A 25,613-nucleotide genomic window follows, 5' to 3' on the forward strand; every position below is an offset into this window, starting at 1 on the left:
TTTCAGTATATTTAAGGCAGAGAGGACTAAATAAGTGTCAAATAAAATATGCTGATCCATACTGAAGGGGGACAGAAAATTCAGCAGAAACTTCAAGAGTGAAAGAAATGAAAGGATTGGATAGAGCAGGCATGTCCAACCGGTAGATCGTGAAGTTGGCCACCCCTGGGATAGACATGGTCATTATTCCTTAATAGTACCTTGTAGAGAGAGAAATATAGAATGAAACACAAGAGCTCAATTTTAACCCGTGCTACAGCACTGTAGCTGTAGCTACAGACGCGGGTGAATACCACAGAGCCTAGGGCTTGCCGATCGGAAGCTCGGTGGTTCGAATCCCCGCGGCGGGGTGAGCTCCCATTGTTCAGTCCCAGCTCCTTCCAATCTAGCAGTTCGAAAGCACATCAGAGTGCAAGTAGATAAAAAGGTACTGTTCCGGCAGGAAGGTAAACGGCGTTTCCGTGTGCTGCTCTGGTTTCACCAGAAGTGGCTTAGTCATGCTGGCCAGATGACCCAGAAAAACTGTCTGTGGACAAACGTCGGCTCCCTCGGCCAATAAAGCGAGATGAGCACCACAATCCCAGACCAGAGTCGTTTGCGACTGGACTTAACTGTCAGGGATCCTTTACCTTTATCTTTTTACATCACTGTTAGGGATATCTTCTTCTTCGACGATCGCTCGTAGCTGGGTAAGATTGTCTTCCATAAACACGGTTTTAACAATGAGTCCGTTGGTCATGGGGCTACATGGAATGTATGCAATTTATTAATGCAATTTGAAGAGACTTGCTTGGACCACAAAAAGAGAATTAAGGAGCTATATTTGGCATGTAGCAGAAAAGCAGCCCGGCAGTATTGTTGAAAGGAAATAATATGGGTAGAACCAAGCCTTACAGGGAAAATGTCACCTTCAGCAGTTTGTTAGAAACGGTATCTTTGAAATAAATGTCTCATAGCTGTAAATTTAGCGTGGCATCCTTGCTTCCGATACATTGTAAAAATAATTGCTGTTGATAAGAGCTTCCTGGTTCGATCAACGCAGATGGTTAAAATGTCTGGTTTCCATAGAACAGCTTTCTTCCGTTGTCTCCCTAATATGATGCTGTCTGTTTCTAGATGCAAGAGGTGTTGTGCTTTCATGTCTTTTGCTTCTTTCATGAGAATACTAATGAGACTGCCAATTAGAAGAGATTAGTAATACTCTTTTCATGTCTTGACGCCCTGAAAAAGTAGTTGTGAGATTCTGCAGTGGTGTTATCTACTTAGACTTGTTTACGATGTTGAAGGGGGTGGGGGGAGGAATCTTTTCTATTCAGTGGCATTTTAGTTCTTCTTTAGTGGTCCAGTCATGACAGGATGGTAAGAATCTTGGGCAAAGCCATTGTGAATGAAATACTTTGTGTTGGCACTTTGGTGTTGTCCTTTTCTGAGGAGAAAGGTTTTGACACTAACACTCTTGAGGTGCCTGACTGTCAGTATTTTGCACGAGAGGTTCCAAGTGCATTTAGTCTTGCACAATAGAAGTGGGTTAGTGCAACAAGTGCACTTAAAGAAAACAATGGACTGTTTGCTGTTAGGAGAGTGACAGGGAAATGCATTGAAAAGTGTGGAGTGACTGAATGAGAATAATGGGAAGGTTTATAAACACCCCACAAGCAAATCACGATGAAAGCTCATTATCATATGATTGGTTGGAGGCAATCTGTCACAGTACAGAAATTAAACAGCATGACTCCTATTACAGTGGAACCTTGGTTTTCGAACGTAATCTGTTCGGGAACACCGTTTAGCTTCCGAAACGTCCAAAAACTGAATGCGGCAGCCTCAATACAACAGGGAAACTCAAAACAGAAGCTGCGTGGCACATTCAGCTTCCAAAAATTGTTCGAAAACCAAAGCAGTTACTTCTGGGTTTTCGGAGTTCGAAAGCTGAAACGTTCGATTTCTGAGATACTCGAAAACTGAGGTTCCGCTGTATTTGTTTGTACTATGTTTGTAGCTCATGGGATCATGTATATGTACTGAGGCAACAATCTCACACTTAGTTTTAGGATCTTTGCACACACATGTTCTCACTCTCTTGTGCTCCATTTCAATGGCTTCTCCTCTTCTGTATTTCTGTTTATTTTTCAACATATTTGTGTTGCTAGATAGCTAGAATTCCTTAAGTTGAAGCCTCATGCTTTATATTTTTCTTGTTCTATTGTCTTGTTCTATTGCCTTCTGGACGGAGGCACAATCCACCCTGTTTTCATAGCCAGCAATAGGAAGTTGTCTTTTTAGAAAAAAAAGTATAGGGATATGATTGTTGGAGGCTGTCTTCTTCTTCTTCTTCTTTGGCGATCACTTGTAGCCGAGTAAAATTGTCTTCCATAAACAACCAAGCTACTTATTGGACAGGAACACATTTGCTAAAATTCCAGGGAAGCTTTTTCTATCTTGGGGTGAGATGGGGATAATGTCAGCAGAAAAGTGTGTGTGCTTAACCTCCTTTCCTGATAACTACTTTTCCCCCCTGTGGGGTTGCACACACATTTTTCCATCTGGAATCCCATGGAGAGGGAAGTAGAAGAAAACAATTTGAAGCAGAAAAACTGGGGACAGGGAAGAGTTTACCACCAGCAGCCATCACTTCTCTGCTCTTATTTGCTCCCTCCGAAAGCTCATTTCCCATAAACCAAACCTTCGTCGCCAGTGTTAAGTTGTGGGCGAACATGTCAGACGACACAGTGATTCTTTAAACAGCTCTTCTTTATTCAGATGCCAGAACAGAACTAGGCTGAGGAGCTCAGTCAGCCTGCTTATATAGAGCTCCAGAACAATGCAACTGTTGCCATTTTCTAAAACTATCCAATCACTGAACGTCACTTTTCGATCCTTCATTTGCATAACTATCTACAGTATCCCCCTGCTGGCCCAGGGTGAGAACTTCAGTACATAACACAAGTGTTAGTTGCAATTTAGTAACATGTGCTCACTTGTAACATCTAGTTTGACCTTCAAATATTTGCAAGAATTAGACATGTATGTCAGAGGTTTCTGAGTGAATAGGATGACGAATGTATTCTGTTCCTGAATAGTGGATTTGGTTTTCTAAACAGTGTCAGTCCTTCCACAGCTGGTTTAAGGTGCATTGCACACGTAATATTTGAGCAATTCTTATCCAATGCTTGATTTGGAAAGAGGTGACATGCGACATTCCCTGTAGAAACTTCTCTGACAGCCCCAGATGTGTGAAAGGTGGTTGTGCTTATGCAATTGTGTGGGAAATGGACTCTCTGTGTACTCACAAGCAACTTCACACAGTCTTCTAGCATTAAAAGCATTTTCAGCAACTGAGGCCTGGATCAAGTTGAGTTCCCTAACGATACACATTTATAAGCGTTAAGATATGACAACTTGAAATTGGAACTGTGAATGCATTTCTTCCATTGATTTGCTTAACAAGGAAATGGAAAAAGGAACCACCTTTCTCTTCCAGATGTTTTTACAGCAGCCAACAGCATCTCTGAATTTCAGCGGCATGCAGCAGCCAGAACCTCAAGGGAAGCCAGCGGTTGAGTCTCAGCAGCAAGTTGTGCCGAGGCCTTGTCTCCAAGAGCAGATTGCGGCTCCTCAAGCAACAGACCATCAAATGTTAAGAGAAGAAAATGTGTTATCAAACCAGGTAAGCAGACCTGCAATGGTCTTACAGCCATCTTTTTGTGGAAAAAATGTTCTCTTCTTTAAAAATTACTTTAAGTCTTAGGTTCATCTTCAATCCTACCTCTTTTTATTCTTCATTTAGTTCTTCCAGCATTTCTTGTACTGTGGTTCTTGTTTGCCTTTAGGTATTACGGCAATATTGCTTGCCCTTTCGCTCTTTCCAGTAAGCTTTGTGTGAATCTGTGTGTTTGTTCTAGCTATCCATAATAACCATTCTAGTAAAAAAAAATAAAAATAAAAAAAGGGTAAATTACCAGACCTACGTTCAATGAATATGAATTTATTTCCTTACTTATTGGTCACTTTACATAATTATAACCTTTATGAGAGGATGGTATGAACTAAATTTGGATCTGGTAATTTGGCAAAAAAATATTCACAACTTAATTCTATGTGTTTTTACAATATACCCAAAGCTTTTGGTTATTGTTTCTGTGGGTGCTGTTATTTTTAACTGTTCTAGGATCAGAAATCAGCAAGAGCCTCACAAGGAATGCAGGATAGCTGTCAATCTTCCAGAAGCTTAACCTCACAGTTTAGCAATGCCTCTGTGCTCCCACAGTCCTTGAGCAGAGCTCCACCTGATGCCGTTCTACAGGATAACAGCCACCAGCAGAGCACTCCAGATTTCAGTAATGATCGACAACTGAGGTAAAATAATTGTAGTAACCTACTTTTTTTAAAAAAAGTTGAAGAATTAAATACTATTTTTTACAATGGCACTATTTAAATTTGCGTGTTTAGTTTATTTCTATACAACAGGTAAATACTGTACTTTGAACATTAAGAAAATACTCCATTTTATCAAGTTACAGCACTAGATTATTAGTAAGCTTGAAAGAAAAATAGAGGAATGTGGTGCTATTCTTGTTTATTCAATTTCATACCCATCCTTTACCACAAGGTTCCAGGGCTGGGTTCCAGAAATGAAAAATTCAGTAGTAAAAACAGTATCAGAATGGGGATGGAGCAAACAGACTTGTGGGTTACAGGTAGGTAGCCATGTTGGTCTGCCATAGTCGAAACAAAACAAAATAAATAAAATTAAATTAAAAAATGAAAAAAATTCCTTCCAGTAGCACCTCAGAGACCAACTAAGTTAGTTATTGGTATGAGCTTTCGTCTGCATGCACACTTCTTCAGATACAGACTTGTGGGTTGTTGTTGTTTTCTCTAAATGATGTTAGTACTATGTATTTGCCTTAAAAAGGGAAAGAAAAGATACTGTTTACTTCTTTGTTCTGTTTTGAAAAAGTTTTAAAACTGGTGACTGGAAAGAAAATACAAGGAACAATAAGTAGCTTGAAATAGAAAACATGTCCCTGAAGGAAACATAGTGTGAAGGGGGGGGGGGGGAGGACCTTACATCTCCACACAAAGTTAGCTGCCGTTTCAAACTACCTGGAGCAGAAGAAAGCATGTAAAGCCTACTTTATGTTCTGGATTGGCAAACTGAATGGAAGCGCTAATAGCCAACTTAAAAATCTAATAGCCCAATGCTCACTAGATTTCATCAGAATGCAGGACTGTCATAGAAGATGGCTGTTACTTGAGGCAGGAACGTCCACCGCATCACAGGTTGAGAGCATGAAAATGTTACAGTCAAGCACTGTGGCAGATAATCTGCCACAGGGAATTTCAGCGATCTTTGTTTGCCAACCACAGTATGCAGATCCACTCCTAAGAAGAATGAAACTCCTTGTACAGTCATACCTCGGGTTAAATGTGCTTCAGGTTGAGCGTTTTCAGGTTACGCTCTGCAGCAACCCGGAAGTAACGGAGTACATTACATCTGGGTTTCGCCGCTCAGCATGCACAGATGGTCAAAATGCTGTCATGCACATGTGCAGAAGCAGCGAATCGCAACCCGCAGACGCAGGTTGTGTTTGTTTCAGGATGCGAATGGGGCTCTGGAACGGATCCCGTTCGCATCTAGAGGTACCACTGTATAAGAATGGCCACATTTGATCATAAATCCCAAGCTACCCTTTTTTTACTACGACTAATTACACTCTATCCCTGAGCCTACTGCAGATTTAACTCTATTGGCTTCTGAGCATGCAACTACCCTTTCAGTATCTGCAGGTTAGTGTTATTCTTCACTGACAATATTTAATTTCCTGTTTCCTAGACTGTTACTCAGTCAGCCTATTCAGCCAATGATGCCTGGTTCCTGCCATGCGAGGCAGACAACAGATGTTGATGTGACTGGACACGAAGCTAAGTATGTAGCATGTTACTGGGGGCAGGGGTAGGAAGGAAAAGTTTGAAACTATACTGAGAAATGCCACTTAGATGGAGGTGGTAGAACAGCAACTCGTCCAGAGGTAGTACTTGGGTTAAGCAGTCTATGTCAGAGATGGAATTAAGGGTGGCTGCATATTTTGAAAATCCAGATGTTGTCCTGCCATATCTTATCTGCCAAGCTCCCGCAATTGCACGGTTTTTCAGATCCCAGTTGCCCCAGTACATTGTTTCTCTCGTGCATCATGCAATGCTATTTTTCTAGAAAAAGAGGTGCCAGAACTCACCATGAACAGCACCCTTGTTCTCTTAGAATGGCAATGGCGCCTACCTGAGAGGTGCCGGAACTCAGTTCCAGCGAGTTCTGGCTGGAAAAATGCCCTGCCATCATGTACTGGGGTTCTGTCATGTCAACTGGAGAATGACAGGGACCAGGTTTGGTGAAAGTGTTGCAATCAAGGAAATCTGGAGCCTGCTACTTGGAACATTATCTTGCTGATATTGTATCAGAAATTTCTAATATACCTCCTATGGCTGGTTCTTTGCTTTTAACCCATAATCTCACCATTTCTAAAGATGTGTCCACATATTCTCAGCCCTCTGGGCCGCCCCAATAAAAAAGGTAAAGGGACCCCTGACCATTAGGTCCAGTCGTGGCTGACTCTGGGGTTGCGGCGCTCATCTTCCTTTATTGGCCGAGGGAGCCGGCATACAACTTCTGGGTCATGTGGCCAGCATGACTAAGCCGCTTCTGGCGAACCAGAGCAGCGCACAGAAACACTGTTTACCTTCCCGCCAGAGTGGTGCCTATTTATCTACTTGCACTTTGACGTGCCTTCGAACTGCTAGGTTGGCAGGAGCAGGGACTAAGCAACGGGAGCTCACCCCATCGCAGGGATTCGAACCGCCGACCTTCTGATCGGCGAGTCCTAGGCTCTGTGGTTTAACCCACAGCGCCACCCTAGTCCCATGGCTACCCCAGTAGCAGCAACTAAAACAAAAATGCTTAGTTGCCTCACCCTCTGATCAGCTTTTCCCTTTTCCCACACTGCCCCACCCCAGGTCAGTCTTCTCCACTTCCAGGATGCCACTAGGTATGCACAATATATATGCCCAGGAGTTATGTGTAGTAATGAATGTGCCTGGCTTTTTCAATGCATCTCCCAACAATCGGCATATCTGCATAGTCCCTGAGTCAGCAGCAGCACCTGCTATTTCTCCCAACCGTTGTCCATAATACATTGCAGTATGACATCAGTGTTTTAGTCGCAAATTCTTGGCTGCAAAACTTAGGACTGTTTCTTTGAATAGATACTTTCAAAGCCTACAAGAGTTCCAAAGTTTGGAAGAGCAAACCTCTGGAAGCAGTACAGCTATTGTGCTGATGGGACAAGCAGTGTTGCCCCCTGGGTTCTCTGCAGCACAGCCATCTCAGCCTTCAACTTTGCAACCTATGCATCAGCACCAGCAGCAGCAGCAAGGCTACCTTCAGGTGGGCTGCAACAGAACTGACAGTACCTAAATGGGTAAGCCGCCCTGAAAGTATTTTTTTCAGCTGAAGGGGCGGCATACAGGGCTTTTTCGTTTTTTAAAAAAATATTTTTAATTAAATTGTGTAGTTATTCATAAAGTGATAAAGACCCTCACATTATTTTAAGAATGGCAGAAGAAATATGACATGGTTGTTTATAAACCTTTTTTTATTAGGACTGCTAAAAAAATAATAATACAAGAACTTACAATGAAAATGCAGGAAGTACATAAACAACAAAAGTATTTCTTCAGTTGTTATCTATATCAGATGTCCAACTGATTTATTAATGTTCTCAAACCACAGCTAGCACTTCTAGATGTACATTTTTGGGGGTGTAGGTCAGTTCTAATATCATATGATCGGAGTCCACGGTGTCAACCATTTTGTTTTCTCTATTTCTTTAAATACACTCTGTAAATTAGTCCATAGTTGTCTATATTGCAGTGTAATGTTAGGTCTCATGTTCCCAAATAAAGTAACCATAGGCAGGAATAGGAATACAGGAATCTAGCTGCCTTTGGTTGGACTATTGGTCCATCTAGCTCAGTATATTCTGCGACTCTCCAAGATTTCAGATGGCAGGGATCATCTGCACACAAAGCAGATGCTAGACCACTGAACTTTGACAAATGGAGTCTCATAACCAATAATCACTACACAAAACTCTTAATGACTCCCAACTCAGGCCCAGAATACACTGGAGTGTCTTGGCATATTACCAAGGATGTCTTAAAATCCTACTTGAATATTCTATCTATTCTGTTTTCTTACCAACATTAAGTCCAAAGCTCATCTGACTCTACATAATTCTATGTGCCTTTTATAATTCTATATAATTATATATAAAAGTCTATATAATTCTATGTGCCTTTTAAATATGATGGAGGAACTCAGACTCCCAGTCAATAATAGCCTCTGCTCTGGATACAATTCCGAGTTGACTGTGCTCCTGATTTGGAATATCACTGAGGAAGTTAGGTTTCAGGAGATTGTGGTTTCTGTGTATTGGAAACATCTGCTCACATTTTATGCACGTCAATATGTGATCTGGAGCAGACACATTTGATTCTGCTGGAAACTTTGCATTGGGACACAAGGTTCTAAATCTAACTTCAGCACAATGTGAGTGTCTGGTGTATTTCCTTTTGTTTTATGGATCCTGCTAATTTCCTTGTTCCTTTTGTTTTTTCCTTTTGCAACACAAAAACTCCCTGAATAATTATTGTATTGTCATTGACTGCTTTTGGCTTTATAGCCAGTAACTTCCCTTTTGAAAAACAAACAGCCATCATTCCTCCCACTAAAATGGTAAACATGAAGTGTGGCAATAAGATAAAATGAGTCCCATAGGGGGAAAAGACGGGGTATAAATGAATAAATAAATAATTGCACAAGTCCAAATATACCAACTATAGGAATACAAAACATACCCACAACAGAAGGTTGTTGACAGTAAGAGGCCATCAGCCAAAGGCAGTTTATATAACAAATTTGAATACTACAGTCCTAATTTTTTTTACTATGAATTAAGTTAAGCCCCATTGAACTTAGTGGGACATATTTCTGAATAAACATACCTAGGATTGTGCTGCAAGTATTTTCATATGTGCCCATGACAAACATGATTGTGATGAAACCATTGAAAGAGAAAGTGGAATTAATGAGCATTGCCAATGGAGGACAGAAAAGGAAGCTCAATTATTGGACGAAATGAGTAGGGAAAATCCACTTGCATTTTGTGATTGACTAAATTTATGACAACTAGGGCTTATCAAAAAGTTCTCGTTCACATAAATCAAGGGCCACCAACCTTTTCATACCAGTGGTTGTTGTTGTTTAGTCGTTTAGTCGTGTCCGACTCTTCGTGACCCCATGGACCAGAGCACGCCAGGCACTCCTGTCTTCCACTGCCTCCCTGGCACACAATGACTGCTATGGGAGTGCAGTATAACACAACATGGCAGCCATGAGGCATGGCATGGCATGGCGCAAAACTAGAGAGAGTACAGTCATTGCTGTTTCCCATCCTCCCTCCACAGACTACCTCTTATTTGCTACAGGAAGTCACCTTTGTTCTCCTGGTCCTGATTGCGGAGATCACACAATACTGATGTTCCACAAACATAAGAGTGCTGTTGCTCATGACAACAGGGAGCATTCTGCAGTACCAGGAAAAAAAATACACAAAGGGGCCATCACATTCACTCTTTCACACACACACACACACACACACACATACACACACACACCCCACTTGACCATTGCCATTTCCCAAGAATTGTTTTTTTCTAGCAATATAAAATCCAAAAAATATACAAGGGCCGCCAACCTTGCAATCCTTGGCATAAATGGTGCAAAGCTTCATTCACTGACTTAGCTAAGCACATTTTAAGTGTTCTGCAAACTATTGATCCTAGTCCAACAGCAACACTTCCATAGCAAAGTTTTTCCACATAAGCAGAGGGCACTTCTCATTAGTGGCGCCCACCCTATGGAATGCCCTCCCATCGGATGTTAAGAAGATAAGTAATTAGGAAACATTTAGGAAACATCTGAAGGCAGCCCTATATAGGGAAGATTTTTAAGGTATAATGTTTTACTGTGTTTTTATATTTCCTGCCCAGAGTGGCAGATGGGTGGGGTACAAATAAATTATTATTGTTGTTGTTATTATTAATTAACAGAACTACTGTTTTTGATCTGCTAAACCATTATTTGACGGCATCCACTTTTGTTTCGCATATAGGTAGAGTCTGCAGGCCCTTTGCACAGTGAGCAGGCAGATTCTTTGCTCTTGCCTTCCTACCCTCGACAGGAAGAAAGCGTAGAGTACCATCATATGCAGTCACAGCAACAGCAGCAAGAACCTGCTCCCAGGAGGACTGTCGGTTTGCCTGAATCCTCAAACATGCAACAACATCTGCAGTAGAATCTGCTGTAACAATCAGTACACATTTAGCTTTATTGAATGGTGGGTGATTGGGCAGGAGGGAAGCCAGCATTTGCATATGTGTTCATTTCAGAGTTTTGTGATGTAAAGAGATTACCAAGCACAGACCTTGGTGGATAGTGCAATAGGAAAGGAACGGGAATTATTTTGCAGATGTTTGCACTATTTTGTGACTACATTATGTATATTAATACTAATACATACCATCATGTGCAAACTGGTATGTGTTGGTAGACGATTCTTCTGACTATTTTGACCAGAAAGTATTCTGGCTATTCCAAAAAAAAAAAGTGGATACGAGTTACTTGGCCTTCACTATTTTGATCTTTTGAATATGAAAAGCACTGGTTCAGAGAAAATCTATTGAGAGAATGAGAGATTATTTTTATTAATATTATTATTATTTTGCACAACTGCACAAAAGGCATAACCTAGCACTTTCGGTGAATAAAAGTTTGTTCTGGTGGCCAGATAAGCACTTCCAGTGAGAGAGAGAAAACATGTTCTCCTTTATTTAAATAAAAAGCACCCTGCAGTTTATAGACCTTGGACTCATAACCTGAAAGTATTAACTTGTTACCTCTCCCTCTTGCTATTTCTAATGTTTCAAAGAAATTACACTGGACATTTTCCTATTTACTTAGTGAACTACAATTGTAAACAGTGAACCGAAGCACAATCATGCAGCTATTATTCCAATGTACTAGTCATGCTCTTTAAACACTTTGAAGAGAATCTTTTCTACTAACTGAACAGCCCCCTCACAACTGTTCATAGAACAAACACCTGAAGAATATGCACTGTGTTACAGCCCATTAAGTGGAAAAATGCTGCAACTATATTACATATCTTTCATTACTTACGTTTAGGTTTGACTTTTCCTCCAAAGCGTTGCACTTTTGTATGCTTTATGTTGATGTTTCTAAAAAAAAGATTTTATGTAATTATTCAATAAGTAGCGTATAAAAAAAGTTGTTGTAAACAAAACAAAACCCCAACCTTGACCTATTTCTATATAAAATAAAATTATATGGGATTATGTGAACATTATTTTGTTTATGAAAGACTAGCTCATTTCACAAGTGAAAAGCGTTTTTTCTCTCCATGTTTTTTAAAGAATTAATAGTTTGTAAAAAACAAACTGAAATATAGAACTATAGCTTCAGGCCTTTAGCTTGGACATACGGGTGCCTTTGCACCAGGCTTATATGAAACAAATGACTAGCCTGATGTGGGCTTTTTGCTAACCCTTTTCATTTTTCATTGTTTTAGTCTGTTGACATGTTGATAATTGATGGGTAGGGTCTGTTGCAGTGCTTATTAATGCAACAATTTATGAAGTATTGAGCATGTAGTATGGTGTTTGGTAGATAGAAGTATCTTGTTACTATGGGGAACATACTGCAGCATACATACCACTATGGGATGTGGCTGGCGCTGTGGTCTAAACCACTGCCAGTCGGAAGGTCCCCTGTCCAAATCCACTTGATGGGGGTGAGCTCCTGTTGCTCTGTCTCAGCTTCTGTCAACCTAGTAGTCCAAAAGCAAACCAGTGCAAGTAGGTAAATAGGTATCACTGCGGCGGGAAGGTAAACAGCATTTCCGGGCACTCTGGCTTCAGTCACAGTGTTCCATTGCGCCAGAAGCGGTTTAAGTCATGCTGGTCACATGACCCGGAAAGTTGTCTGTAGACAAACACCAGGTCCCTAGGCCTGAAGTGAGATGAGCGCCGCACCCCATAGTTGCCTTTGACTGGACTTTTAACCATCCAGGGGTCCTTTACCCGTTTCTTTTTATTTGCATACCACTTTTGTCCATACCCTCTTCCCATGCAGTGAGAATTTTACTACACCTCTGACTACTGCAAATGGTACATGAGGCTGTATGCAATGCATTCTGCAGTAAAGCACTCTTTTGTAAAAAATTAGTTACCATATATTTAGTTACTTTTACTAGTTTATGCTTTGTTGGGGCTGGTGGAGCAATCAGTTTTGCCGCTTAGTATAGGTAAGTATAGTTATAGTATAGGTATAGTATAGGGATGCGGGTGGCACTGTGGGTTAAACCACAGAGCCTAGGACTTGCCGATCAGAAGGTCGGTGGTTCAAATCCTGTTGCTTGGTCCCTGCTCCTGCCAACCTAGCAGTTCGAAAGCACTAATGGTCAGGGGTCCCTTTACCTTTACCTTTATAGATAATTTTGAATTGCATTGCCTGATCACAGCCTTTCCAGCTAGGTTGTAACAAACTCACTGGCCCCAACGCAACGCACAACAAAGGTTTGCGCAGTGTAGAGATTGTCCATGCCATTTCAAACCAGGTTGATAGGGTCTGGAGGAGCATCACAATTTGGATGTTCATTTCTGTTTCTATCAGTCCCTTGAGAAAAATATGACTGCAGGCACACACCTGGGAGGGAAGAATTGTATTCCTGCTTTAAACAATCCTCTAGGAATAACAAGCAATTGTCCCTAGCAAAGGATGAAGAGTTGATGTCTACACCTTTAATCTAGAATTTGGCTCCCTCTCAAACAAGCTTTTTATAGGGCTGAAAAGCAGTTATCACACAATGGAACCTTGATAACAAAGTCTCAAAACATCTAAAAGTCAAACAAATGTATTGAGGTCAGAGCCAATTTCTGATGTAGGATTGTTGTTCTTGCTTCCAGAGATCTTGGCTGCAGCTGCAAACATGCTTAATACGAGCAAAGATTCCCAAGTTGTGTGTTAGGTTAGAGAGGGGGCATAAGTGTACCTTTAAAAAGTAAGCCTCTTGGGTTCTACTACCTTCTAGTGGGGTGACTAATTACCTGTGGTCTTCCAAATCTTGCTGGACTACAACTCCCACAATTCTTGGCTATTGACAATGCGGACTGGAGTGGATGCAAATTGTGAGTCCATCAACATTTGGAGGACTACCCTTTAGCCACCCCTGGTTTACTTAGAAGCATACATGCAGACATAATTTGAAGGGAACGATTTCAGCCCAGGCTACAGCTGACAAGCATGTGGGGGAGTCCCAGATGCATAACTGTTCTGAAATCAGAGTCCCATTTTTCAGTCCTGACTTCAGTAAAAAGGAGATTGGCAATATACTGGACTGCCAATCCAATTGCAAGGAAGCTGCCTAACCGCTGTTACAGGAGTCGGAAAAGAAAGTGGACTGGGAGATGGGATACTGGTGTGGAGACAGGATAAGCAGGTGTTTCCATCCTCTGTCATGGAACCAGAATCAGTGTGTCTATGATTTTAAAGACGGGAGATTCAGGACAGACCAAATTTGGTTCTTCACAAGGCACAACCACTAGGGCAGCTTTTAAAGGTTAGATCACGATGATTCCTCCAGTGTATGCCTCTGAATATCAGTGATTGGGCTTTATAAAAACAGGAGTTGGGGGCCTGTTCCGCTCATATCTTGGTATGGGATTCCCACAGGTACCTGATTGCACCACAAAAATGCACACACACCAAAATATTGGACCGCAGTGTGGGTATAACGACAGCCGACTGCAATTGCATACACTGCAAAGTTGGCTTGAGTCGCTCTCTGCCCTAGTTTGCAATTTGGGGGTGTTCATGATAACCACAGTAATCACGCAAAACAAAAAAAGCGCCGTAGTTTTTAAAATCACATTTATCACAGGCAGTAGAGATCCTTTATGATTTTGCATCACCGCCGCCACCAAACCATTAAGTCTCCATTAAGCAGCTGCCACCTCTAAGGAAAAGGTGCGCGGGCGGGGAGGGGAAACCACTTTTTAAAGCGTCACTAGCTCCTCCTCCAACGTGCCCGCCATAGAGACGGCCCAACCTCCCGCCGCTATCCCCTCTGGGAGCGCCGCTTAGCAACTGGTGATTCCTGACCCGGAAGCGCTCCTCGTATTTCCCTTCGCCGTCTCTATGGCTGTTCCGGGTTCCTTGGTTTCCTCCCATAAGCCCCCGCGCCTTCCTTTCTGGTCTGGTCCTGAGCAGGGTAAGTAGCTGTTTTGGGAGCGGTTCTTGTTATCCGAAGCCATCCGCTTCTGTGGGCCTCGCAATGGCGAGAGCCCGGGTTGGGTGGCTGGCTGGGGCGAGGAGGAGTATCGGGGGACGGGTATTTCTGGGCCTGGCCTTGAAGTCTCGCCTGGCGGGATTGAGATTCCGCCCCCCCCCCCTCCCGCCGATGCCGCCGTGGTTCCAGCCTGGCCTAGGCCTGATATTACCTGAAAAGGCAGTGAGGACTAAAGACACAGGACTTGGAGGGAAGTGAAGCTGTCCAGAAGGACTGTTCTTTGAGCACACGTGTCGTAAAGGACATGGGGACGTGTGTTTGCAGCCTCAAAAGCCAACTGAAACAAAATCCGGCAATTCCATTCATATTAGTGAAAATTGGGGACAGGAGTTTTCGTTTTTAGTGTTAATTAACATTTTGTGTGAGGAAGCAATAGTTTGGTACCGTTTGCACGTTGTGCGTATGTCGCCGAATCATGTTTCAGTGCTGTATTTTTACAACTTGCAGTACTATATTCTTACAAAGGTGGGGTCTTCAACAGAATATTAGTTTGTATCTTCTGGCAGAGTTTGAACCGGGCCTCCCTTCACGAAACTCAAGGTGTAAGGAGCTCAAACCGGGCTTTCTACTCCAAGACTGTTGTGTGGCATAAGATAACTTAACGTTGCTGCTGTGCTATAAATTCTCTGTCTCTGTGTCTGTCTCTCTCTATGTATGGATGGATATACAGACACACACACACATATATATATCCACACCCACCCACCCCAGTTTTATGTCCCGTCTTCCCCCAAAGTGCTACAGCTGCAACAGCTATTACACTCTGGTTCTGTTTGTGGTCTTCACATAAACCACCTGCTTGATCACTATGAGAGCAGCATGTTGATCTATATGGGCCTTTGTCCTGATCCAGCAGAGCTCATCTTGGCATTCTAGCTGACACTCAGCGTTCTTGGATTACTGGTTGTGCTTTTCCCTCTTTTTTTGGGGGGGGGGTGATTTTGTCCCTAAATCACACCATTGCAACTCTAATCTTGTTGGCACTTTCCTTCTGTTAGTGGAACTAGAGCATATAGAGGAGAGCAAAGGCAGGGAGTAGATCGCACAGAGGAAGAATCTTTCTATTCACAATGCTGGAGTTGCAAGCGTACTTTCAGATTGTCACACAAGTTTGAAAGTATATCTGCCTTTTTCTGTTTTTTTCTTAATGTCCACATTAGATGCTCAGATCCTGATTGCAGATTTTCCACAGGCATCTAGTCAGAACAGGATATTGTACTAGATGGGCTATTGGCATGATCTGACTGGGCTGTTCTCCTGTTTAAAAAAAACATTTTTTAGATTCAGCAGAGTCAGCTGCTTGTTGTGTAGTAAAGTAATTTTAGCAACTGTGGACTCTTAACATGACAGGAGGCTGGTAGAAAGTAAGACACTGGCATTAATAAGCTGGAAACTTTAGGGGATTTGCACAGTGATGGTGAAGAGTGTGAGCCATGCTGATGGTGGTGTAAGGTAAGCCACTACTTCTGAATCCTCCCACAGTTGAAATATGATAATATGCACCTGGCTCACAAAGTTTATGTTAGCATTAATGGGATAGTCTGTGTGAAGTGCTTTGACATGCATTGCGGATAAATGGTAGGTATTAGCAGAGCTGGTTTCACTTCTGTGAGGTATTTGTTACCTGTGCAGGTACTGTGTTCTTGCACATGAATGGTCAGAGACAAGAGTCATGGATGAGAGGGACTCCTTTATATGATTAGGATCACAGGGCGGTTAACAATATAGAAACATAAAAATATATAACAGTAGCAATGGAAAACAATAATTCCCCAACAGTTTTAAAGGCCATGGAGTGTTCAATTAGCCAGAGGCCTGGAAGAATAATAATGTATTTGCCTGGTGTCTAAATATTAATAGCATGTCAGAGAACACAAGGAGAGACTGCGACCAGGCTTTTCAAAGTCTTTTTAGAATTTTAGTCAACAACTAAAATTGTGGCTTTACATCCTGGATGGCCTAAAATCTAGGCCATCTATTCCAGAAGGAGGAAATGCTGAACTCAGAGCCTCTGCATTTGGCAGGTGTCTGTTTCTGTTATTTTTGCTCTTATCATTGCTTTGTGGAGCTACTATTTAAGAAACGATGATGATAGTATGTCATATTGTGCTGTGTAAAACAAGGCTTTTTGTGTTTTGACATGTGCAGATGGCTCCTGCAAAGAAAGGTGGTGAAAAGAAGAAAGGACGATCAGCCATCAATGAGGTGGTTACTCGGGAATATACTATAAACATTCACAAACGGATCCATGGCGTGTAAGTGACAGTCCTTATTTTTTGTTCTTTAATTTTTTGAAAATGTGTTACACTGTTACTCAGTGCAGAAATTGGTCCAAGCGACTGTATCATCAAACATTACTTTGGAGTTAAAAGCTTTGTTAAAAGCTTAGAAGTACCATACTGATTGTTGCTTTGTAAAGAATCAGTTGTACTACAGAATATCTCAAGTTCTGTTGTAAGCCAAAAGGGTTACAGGTGATCCTTAAGGCCCTTTTATATTCATGTGCAAATGAAAATTTAGCTGTACCAGATTTTAAGTTAAACAACCAAAAGTGTACTGATTTGAGTTAGAAATAGTTACCTAATATTATAGTTTACAGGAATTGTATTCACAGGTTTTAAAGAAAGCATTTGATTGTGAAAATAAATATGAATACTTATTTGCTGAAAAACGGCAAAACCTACACACACACACACTGGTACCTCAGGTTACAAACTCTGCTACCTTGAAAAGTTACCTCAAGTTGAGAACTTTGCCCCAGGATGAGAACGGAAATCGTGTGCTAACTGCGCAGCAGCAGCAAGAGGCCCCATTAGCGAAAGCATGCCTCTAGTTAAGAACAGTTTCAGGTTAAGAACGGACCTCCGGAATGAATTAAGTTTGTAACTAGAGGTACCACTCTGTGGGTGGGTGGGTGGTTTGGGCCTCCCTTCAGTGTTCCAAGATGTGTGATTGGCGATGGGCAGACAAGTAAAAAGCCTGGTAGAAAACAGCTTGAACCAATAAGTAAAGGCCTATAATGAGGCGTTGCAAATGCTTGGCTAAATAACATAAATATGTTGACACTGCTATTGTAATTAAACTCACTGGTATCCTGGCTTTGGGTTTAGGATGCAAGGTCACTGTTAAATTCAAGAGACATTGGGTAGCTTGTGTAATGTTGGCACTATGATTGAGGGGGGAAATAGTCTCTTGGGTGTACTGTTGATGTACAATGGAACAGGTTTAACGTTCTTCCTGTTTATAATGGGAGGTATTCGGAGTTCATGCTCTAGTCACAAATCTGAACAGGAAAAAACAGTAGCTTAATTTCTGTACATCCATGAGTTGTGGTGAAGCTGATTGAATCTTTCTGTGCTTTCATCTCATCTCTGGCTGAGCTGGCTTACTTTGTGTTTGAAGTATAGTTAATGGAGTGTGGAAAAGCTAAATTTTTGCAGAAGTCAGTTCTTAGCTTTGACTTTTCTGAAAAACCTTCCCTACAGCAGGCCCAGAATGAGCTGGGTAGTAGAAGGCAAATAAGGAGATTCTAAAATTTATGATTCATCAGAAACTCAAATTTTGCCTTTGTAAGCCCAATTATCATAGCTGAACCTCCTCAAATTACTTCTAGGCCTTTTCCTAAAAAGTAATAAATAGCATAAAAAAGAAAAAAGCCTAGCTTTCTCCACCAGTCCATCTTGGTAACTAGTGGCTTTATGCAGGTTTTATATACTGTAGGTGCGGATGAGGAATTTTCTTCACAAGGGACCCCGTTCCCTTCTAGGAGCTGCATGCTGATAGTGGCGAGACCAAAGTCAGAAGTGGGCAGAGCAAGAGATGCAACTTGCCTTTGAAGGGCAGGGAACATTCCAGCCACACAAAACTCAGGCTGTTGTATATGTGCACACATCCACCCTACTCCTCCCACAGGGTTAAGACTCATTTCTAGTCAGGCGAAAGCACCTGGGGAGCAAGAAAGATAGGGGAGTATGGCTTGAGGAGAGTCCTGAGTCCATAGAGAGGCTTGGATGGCCACATTTGGACCCTGTTCCTGAGGCTCCTCATCCCTAGGGTATGCTATTCAGATGCTGAAGTCTAGGCACAAACAGGGGTTCCTGAGGTTTAGGAGCAGTGACTGTGTTTTTTTCCATTTCGCCTACTGGATATTTTCTGTGTTCTCAGGGGCTTCAAGAAGCGGGCTCCTCGTGCTCTCAAGGAGATCCGTAAATTTGCAATGAAGGAGATGGGGACTCCTGATGTACGCATTGACACCCGCTTGAACAAGGCTGTCTGGGCAAAAGGAGTAAGGTATTGTGACAAACTTTTTTTTGTGCAGAGGGATACTCTAGTATTACTGCACTAGTACACATGTGCTTAGGATATGGTGTTAAGACAGTACACTGTATATTGGCGCAGTGTTTCAAAAGCGTACCATTTGCCAGTCATCTTAGTGGTGGTTCAGATACATCTAGGCACTGCTGCTATTTCTATTTTTATTTAATATCCACTTTGGCATTGCAACGTGTGACAGAAGTTACTGGGGGGATTGGTAGCTGCATTTCTATGCTGAGTACAGAAGAGAGAATTATTACCCTTCTCTGTCATGCCAGCCCTCACTCAACTGTATGGGGTTTCTATCCATCTATTGGTACCAGGCCAAAGCTTAAATAAAAGGCTGGTATCATAGTACTATAATTAATTGGAATAATGTTGCTTTGTTACCTAGGATTATGATTCTCAAATCCCTTGAAGAAGCAGCTAGTATTTGAACTGTGGTTCTAAGTATGTTCTTTGGGCTGAGCATTCTGTATTTTCCTGGAGAATTGCTTCACACTAGAGCAGGGGTCGGCAACCCGCGGCTCCGGAGCCGCATGTGGCTCTTTTACACCTTTGCCGTGGCTCCGGGGCGGATACTAGCGAGGGGAGGAGGCGCATTGTGCGCCCCAACACTCCCCACTGTGGCGGGCGCTGTACTGGCTGTGACGTCGCATGGGGGTGGTGCGTGCGTTAGTTACGCACCGTCCCGACGTCACCTTCCCGGTTTTGCGGCTCCCGGGGTTTTTTTTCTTCAGAAACGGGTCCAAGTGGCTCTTTTTGTCTTAAAGGTTGTACACCGCTGCACTAGAGCAATCTTCATTTTTAAATGGATAATGGAACTAATGCTGCTTTTAGAATACACTGCTCCTAGGCTAACAGGATATGTGACAAGAGTAGGTCTGATCCAGGGGTAGCCACAGTGGTGCCTTCCAGATGTTGCTGCACTCCAACTAGCATCTTCAGCAAGCATGGACAATAGTAAAGTTCTTTTTTTAGAACAGATTCATGCTGCTTATAAATCATTGTGTTAACTTATACAAATAAATGGCTAAAATGGCTTTTCTCGCCCCTTGGACATGAAGAACAGCCTTGAAGGGAAAATTATTAAATGTTAGGATTGCAGAACTGGAAATAGGTGGAGTGGAACTTCAGGTAAATGTTGGTGTTGAAATATGCAAAAACACACACCCATGCTTTAATTGTATCGCAATCATACTTTCACCCTTTTTATAGGAATGTTCCTTACCGTATCCGTGTGCGTTTATCCAGAAAACGCAATGAGGATGAGGATTCGCCTAATAAACTGTATACACTGGTCACATATGTGCCAGTTACCACTTTCAAAAGTAAGTGTGTCCCGTCCGCCGCACCCCCCCCCCCATTGTAGAATAACAAGGAGGATTGCTGCCCTGGACTGTATTTCTCACAATGTCAGAGATACTTTGTAAAGTCATCTGTGTGGATGGTTGCCATTTGTTGTCCCTACCCTGATGAACGGTATCTATCTGCAGAACAGGGAGGGGAGGCAATTTATAGCATTTCCTCTCTCAAAATCTCCAGAGAGCTAGGGACCTCTGGACTTTTGGGAACCTGCAGGAAGGGAAATTGCCTTCCTTCCCCATTCCACACTATAATCTAAAATTAATGCATGCTGAATATGGATTGTGTATTCAAGTTTAACTAACTCAACTTCCTCCTTCTTTACAGGCCTACAGACTGTTAATGTGGATGAAAACTAATCTTTCATTACAATAAAAATGTTATGACATTACTTTACTCAAGTCTTTTTTGAAGTCTAGTTATGAGGTGATTCAGGTTGCTTTGGCTCCCAAACTGGCTGGCTAAATATTTCTTCACAAAGCCCAGGATGTGAAATTAAATCTTTGGTCTTCTGTTGACTGCAACTCCTGTCAGCCTCAGCCAGCACTGATATTCCTTTGATGGTCCAGGAGCAACATGGAAATGTGGAAGAGTGAATGACTGCAGATTCATTTTGAATGTGAAGGTACTTATTTGAAAAGCAAAAGTTACAAAGGCTTTTTATTGAAATGTGCACACACAGAGACATGAATAGCACAGTCCATGTACACTGAACATTCAGCAAGACATACAAATCTTGATGTCTTGATTTGTATATATTAATATATTAATGGTTTCAATTACCAGCATTGAAACAAGTATTCAGTATTAGTGCAAAAAAGGCAACTGTACATAAAACCTGCAGTCAGACGACACTTTCAAACCAGGAGTTCAGCTTTTTGTCTTTGAAATATTAACACATCTGCAGCAGTATTCAAAGGGAAGATGGCCTTTTCTTCCTAAATTACATTCAAGAAAACAAATGTCAAAACCACATTAAATGTGTTTTGGTTTTAAAGCTCTTCAACTGAAAATGTATCAAAATAGTCCAAAAAACTTAATGTTGAAAGATGCGCTTTGGTGTAACATGAACTGCCTGGGAGATTTGCTATGGTACACTTAAAGGTTCGGTCTCACCTCGTGATGAGTTGGTGCCATTTGTTTTGAAGGTATATTGAGCTACCCTTGCATTCTCCAGTTTTAATTTCAGGTCTAAGGATTTTTCAAAGAAGTTGACAAGTGACTGTTCAGTTAATAGTGAAGCCAAGATATGTTCAAATGAAACAATCCAATCCCCATCAGTTATTGGTAAAGATTCTGCATTCTTTGGGGTCTTCACAGTGTCAGTAAAAACCACATCTTGATCAGAGGTAGATGCCTCAGTCTGGAAGTCCTCAGTGAAGTCATCTGAGCCTGAACTGCTGCTTCTCTGACCCACTTCTCCAATCTGGAGTAACAAAGTAGTCACTGTGGCAATGGCTTGATACAACTCGTTCTCCTCTGGGTCTTCATGAAACATGCTGTACAAGGTCTTGCAGAACTGGATGAACTCTCGCTGAAAAACATGACATGCATTTTTTTGTTTGTTGCCTGCCCTGCAGCCTTAAAAATGGAAAGACTATAGTAGATAACTAATACTACCTGCCTGTCAGGGAAAAGAATTAACATGCACATTTATAATCCTCAAAGTAATTACACAAACTTTGCTTATACGGTTCACAAACAGGCAGTTTAACTGTTAGCAGTTTGTTGGGAACCAAGAGGGACCAAGTACTAGAATGTCACTTCCTTGGAAATCCCTGTTTAATGTTTCTGGGAGTAACTATTGAAACAGGCACCAGTGGTAACTCCCAGAGTAAACTCCATTGCTAATGCTATGCAGAGTGCTCCAAGATACATGGCAAACACAATGACTGGCACTTTGCAGGAATTCTCAGAAGTCTACCTAAGATAGGTGGCAACCATTTTGTGGGGTCCTGGCGTGTCCTGCTTCCATTCTGCCCTATTCTATGTCCAAAAGGACCTGCATATCAATTGGACATACCTAAAATGGTAATGCAACAGAAGTGATTTAATTTATCCACAGCCCCAAAAAGAAACTTAATTAGCTCACCTAATATGTTAAAGCGAAGGAGGGCTATACAGCTGGGGGGCCCTGATATTGAGTACCTCCCCAAATTGAACATGGGACAGTGGAAGAAGGGAAGCCTAGATGCGTAGGTTTCTGTGGAATCAAACTGGACTGCACTAGGACCAGAGTGCAAGACTCCAAGGAAAGGCTTCTCTTCAGACATCCATTCTCGCTCTATGTTGGGTCAGGGAGCGGCCTGCATTACTGCAGTTGGTTCCAGTTTTGATATGGTGACATCTAGTTTTAACTGGCCGGTGGGGGGTAGGGAAAGAAGAACCACGGTCTCCACAAACACACACACCACCACTGCCAGATGTTTGTCAACAGGTTTCCCATCCCTGAACATACATTTTGTCCAAATAAGCCAACTTCCCTTGAGCATTGAGCATTTTCATGAGTATAATGAGTTGCTAGAGGCTAACATTACATGTTTACTCCACACTTAAAGATAGGCAACCAAATGCAGAAGTGGCTTAGGCAGACCAATAGATGCTTACATTGTCAGAACTCTTGAGGACTGCATCTTAACATCTTATCATGTCTTACCTGGCACATTTTTGGTAGCTCTTTTTCAGCCTTGGCATCTTTTTCTTTGGCTAAGTCCTTCAGCATCTGCTTCAATTGTTTCTGATAATCTATGGTGTCACCTGGAAAGCAGGATATAAATGACATTACGATTCATTTCAACAAAGGAGGAAGGAAAATGTAAATAAAATGAATTTAGGGAGCTCTGGTGAGTCGGACCAAAGTCTAGTCTAACATCCTGTTTCCTACAGTGGCTAGCCAGATTCCTCTTGTGAAGCTCAAATACAGGACGTGGGGGAAATAGGTTCTTCAGGAACAAGCTCAGTGGCTTACTGCCTCTGAACCTGCAGAAATCATGTGTAGGATATAGCCATCAGTCACTGACTGCTTTTGTTTTAAGCCCTTTTTAAAACCATCCAAGCTGGTGGTCATTAACACAGGCAATGAATTGCATATGTTAAGTTGGTGCAGGGTAGGGGGAAGCAGATACCCATTTGCAAACCAGATCACTTACCATTTGATTTTCCAATTACTAGCGGCCTTGAAGTTGACAACAAAGGATTCTTCAGTGGTGACTGGCTGTCCCTGTCTTTTTCTGTGAGGGCTACAAAAAAGACCACCGGTGATCACAAAATGTTTATTTTAGGCCTAACAGTTCCTTGTGGGTTCCTACATTTTCCCTTGTTTTCAGTTGTGGCCCCTAGGGCAGAGGGCCTCAAAGTTGTGGCCTCAAAGGCCTCACTGCTCATGCCAGCTTCCATACAAACATTTTGGACCCACCATGAACAGCCTGTTATAGGAGGAATGTTACTGGTTCATATAAAGGGAGGGCAAGTGGTGCTGCAGGAAGAAACTGCAGGATATCAAAGCTGAGTCACTACGTATACAACTGCACTTTAAACACACTGGCTTTCCATAATATAACAAAAATAGGATGATGCAAGCAGTACGAAAAGGGAGGGGGATCCTGTAAGATTCTTACCAGGAGGAATGTGCAGCTTGTACAACAGCTTTATCTTTTCATTCATTTCTCCATTGTACATAATATCTGTGTGGGGAAGAAAGTGTATCAGAGGCTTGACCTTCACACTTGAAGCACGAAGGAATAAAACTCTTTATGTGAGAAAGCATCATAGTATCTGCAGGCAATTTGGTTTAGAACCTAATCTACGCGCTTGACCCTTGTGTAAATATCAAAAGTCATATAACTGAACTGTGGGCTGGAAGGCACTTGATTAAGAATGCCTATTGTCCCCAGTTTGCGTCTCAAAAACCTCCCGAGACTTTCAGATAGAAATAAGGCCTCGTGCCGAAAAACACTTGCAGATTTTAAAGACCAATCTAAGCCGCCTGAAAGGGAAGCTGCTGCCTATCCTTTGGCCAGGCTAAGATTTCAATGGTTCCACAAGCACTAAGGGATTCAAAAAGGGGACTGTTAAATTAATGTAAGTCTGGTGGAAAAGCATATTTGAAGCTTCCACTGTTTCTTTGTACACAACAGCATAAAATCTCAGGACCCGTTGCAAGGGTCTCACAAAAAGTTTTGTGACCTGGAAGAGTCCTAAAAAGAGACAAATTAGCAGGAGCATGCACACCACATGACATTCTGTCATCCTGATTGATGTATTTCTGCACACCCTCTTCTGATAAGTTCCCAATGGCAGTTGCATCTTTAGAGATGTATTTACCTAAGCAGCCAGCGAAAGCTTTAAATTCAATGAGATGGTCCATGTTTTCATCCAAAAGCCGGAATGTCCTTTCTGCTAGAACTTCAGTATGTTCACCACATGTCCAGGGTGAAACAAGTTTATACAGGTTAGTGAACTGCCGAGAGTCAATTCTGTATTGCTCTGCATAAGGTCTGCTTGGATTGTGGCGCTGAATTACAACTGCACTATTCCATTCCCAGTAGCAGCTTATTAGATGTTCTTTCTAAGGAGAATTTTTTTAAAAATAATGAAACATTAGAGGAGGAAAGACCCAGATACAATTACAAAATCTAGACGTAAAACAATGTACCTGCAGGCACTCTTGCCTTTGCACAGTAACTACATTCCAGTATGTTTTCTACATGCACCCCTCGCAATCCAGCCAAGTAGGAGGCATTTTCACCACCCTAGAACACATTCCATGCACACAAAAGCAGCCAAGAAGGGGGCAGAGCAGGCTATGGTCTGCTAGGCAGAGGAGGGCTGCATATGGCACTCTGGGCCTGTGTTCTCCATCCAACTTACCCTATACCTTTTTTAAAAAAAGACATTGACAGGGAAAAGGAGCAGTTTCAAAGGCTCTTTTAAAACAGGAGAAGGGAATCTGACCCACCAGCTGCTGTTGAACTATCATCCCTGACAACTGACCATGGGAGTTTGGGGTCCAACAACATCTGAAGACATGCAGGTTACAGACACACACAGACACACACACACACACACACACACACACACACACACACACACACTTTTTACATCCTTGAAAAAGCTACCAAGGATAAAAAGGAAATAGCAAAACTAATAGTATGCAAGGCAGGATTGTCTGTTTGATTGCTAAGATATCTGTCTATAAGCTTAGATATAGACCTATAGATAGACCTGAGTATGGCTAACACAGGATATAATCATTCAATATTCTTTTCTGGGATTACATGCATTTTTTTCAGTGTTTTGCATACCTTAAACAAGCCATACAGTTCTTCCAAGTCTTCTGGAGCAATGGAGACATCTGGGATGACAACTCTAAGCTTAAGAGAAAACAGGAGTGAGCCTAGTGGCAACCTGGCATAGCTGCTGGCAATATCACTTCTCACAGCAACTTAGTAT

The 25,613-nt window shown here is 42.0% G+C and overlaps 3 protein-coding genes and 1 long non-coding RNA gene across 11 annotated transcripts in view; 2 read left to right on the forward strand and 2 right to left on the reverse strand.

Moving 5' to 3' along the window:
• The window catches only part of NPAS2 (neuronal PAS domain protein 2), a 53,982-nt gene extending 42,499 nt beyond the window's left edge, over positions 1 to 11,483 (forward strand). Inside the window, exons 16-20 of one of the 2 annotated variants that reach the window (XM_083437736.1) lie at positions 3,482 to 3,667; positions 4,169 to 4,356; positions 5,837 to 5,929; positions 7,261 to 7,475; positions 10,230 to 11,483. In XM_083437736.1, coding sequence (XP_083293862.1) covers positions 3,482 to 3,667; positions 4,169 to 4,356; positions 5,837 to 5,929; positions 7,261 to 7,471 — 678 coding nt within the window. In that variant the 3' untranslated portion in view covers positions 7,472 to 7,475; positions 10,230 to 11,483. The remainder of the gene's footprint in view (positions 1 to 3,481; positions 3,668 to 4,168; positions 4,357 to 5,836; positions 5,930 to 7,260; positions 7,476 to 10,229) is intronic. The other variant, XM_083437735.1, reaches the window with a different exon arrangement.
• Positions 11,484 to 14,262: 2,779 nt separating this feature from the next.
• RPL31 (ribosomal protein L31) lies at positions 14,263 to 20,558 on the forward strand. Its single transcript, XM_083438179.1, has 5 exons — positions 14,263 to 14,405; positions 16,632 to 16,738; positions 18,648 to 18,773; positions 20,016 to 20,128; positions 20,490 to 20,558. The coding sequence occupies exons 2-5, from the start codon at positions 16,632 to 16,634 to the stop codon at positions 20,519 to 20,521; spliced, it is 378 nt and encodes a 125-aa protein (XP_083294305.1). The 5' UTR covers positions 14,263 to 14,405; the 3' UTR covers positions 20,522 to 20,558.
• A 251-nt stretch (positions 20,559 to 20,809) lies between these two features.
• TBC1D8 (TBC1 domain family member 8) overlaps positions 20,810 to 25,613 on the reverse strand; it is a 45,106-nt gene continuing 40,302 nt past the window's right edge. For all 7 annotated transcript variants that reach the window (XM_083437639.1, XM_083437640.1, XM_083437643.1 and 4 more), the window contains 6 exons: positions 25,466 to 25,534; positions 24,486 to 24,729; positions 23,780 to 23,845; positions 23,312 to 23,401; positions 22,819 to 22,919; positions 20,810 to 21,696 (listed from right to left, as the gene is read on the reverse strand). In XM_083437639.1, coding sequence (XP_083293765.1) covers positions 21,250 to 21,696; positions 22,819 to 22,919; positions 23,312 to 23,401; positions 23,780 to 23,845; positions 24,486 to 24,729; positions 25,466 to 25,534 — 1,017 coding nt within the window. In that variant the 3' untranslated portion in view covers positions 20,810 to 21,249. The remainder of the gene's footprint in view (positions 21,697 to 22,818; positions 22,920 to 23,311; positions 23,402 to 23,779; positions 23,846 to 24,485; positions 24,730 to 25,465; positions 25,535 to 25,613) is intronic.
• Positions 21,736 to 22,812, reverse strand: LOC310676375. Its single transcript, XR_014510507.1, has 2 exons — positions 21,909 to 22,812; positions 21,736 to 21,876 (listed from the first exon to the last, which is right to left on the reverse strand). It is a non-coding gene; the product is annotated as an uncharacterized lncRNA (long non-coding RNA).

The sequence above is a fragment of the Podarcis tiliguerta genome (assembly GCF_965153285.1).
Source record: "Podarcis tiliguerta genome assembly, chromosome: 4".
Lineage (NCBI taxonomy): Eukaryota > Metazoa > Chordata > Lepidosauria > Squamata > Lacertidae > Podarcis > Podarcis tiliguerta.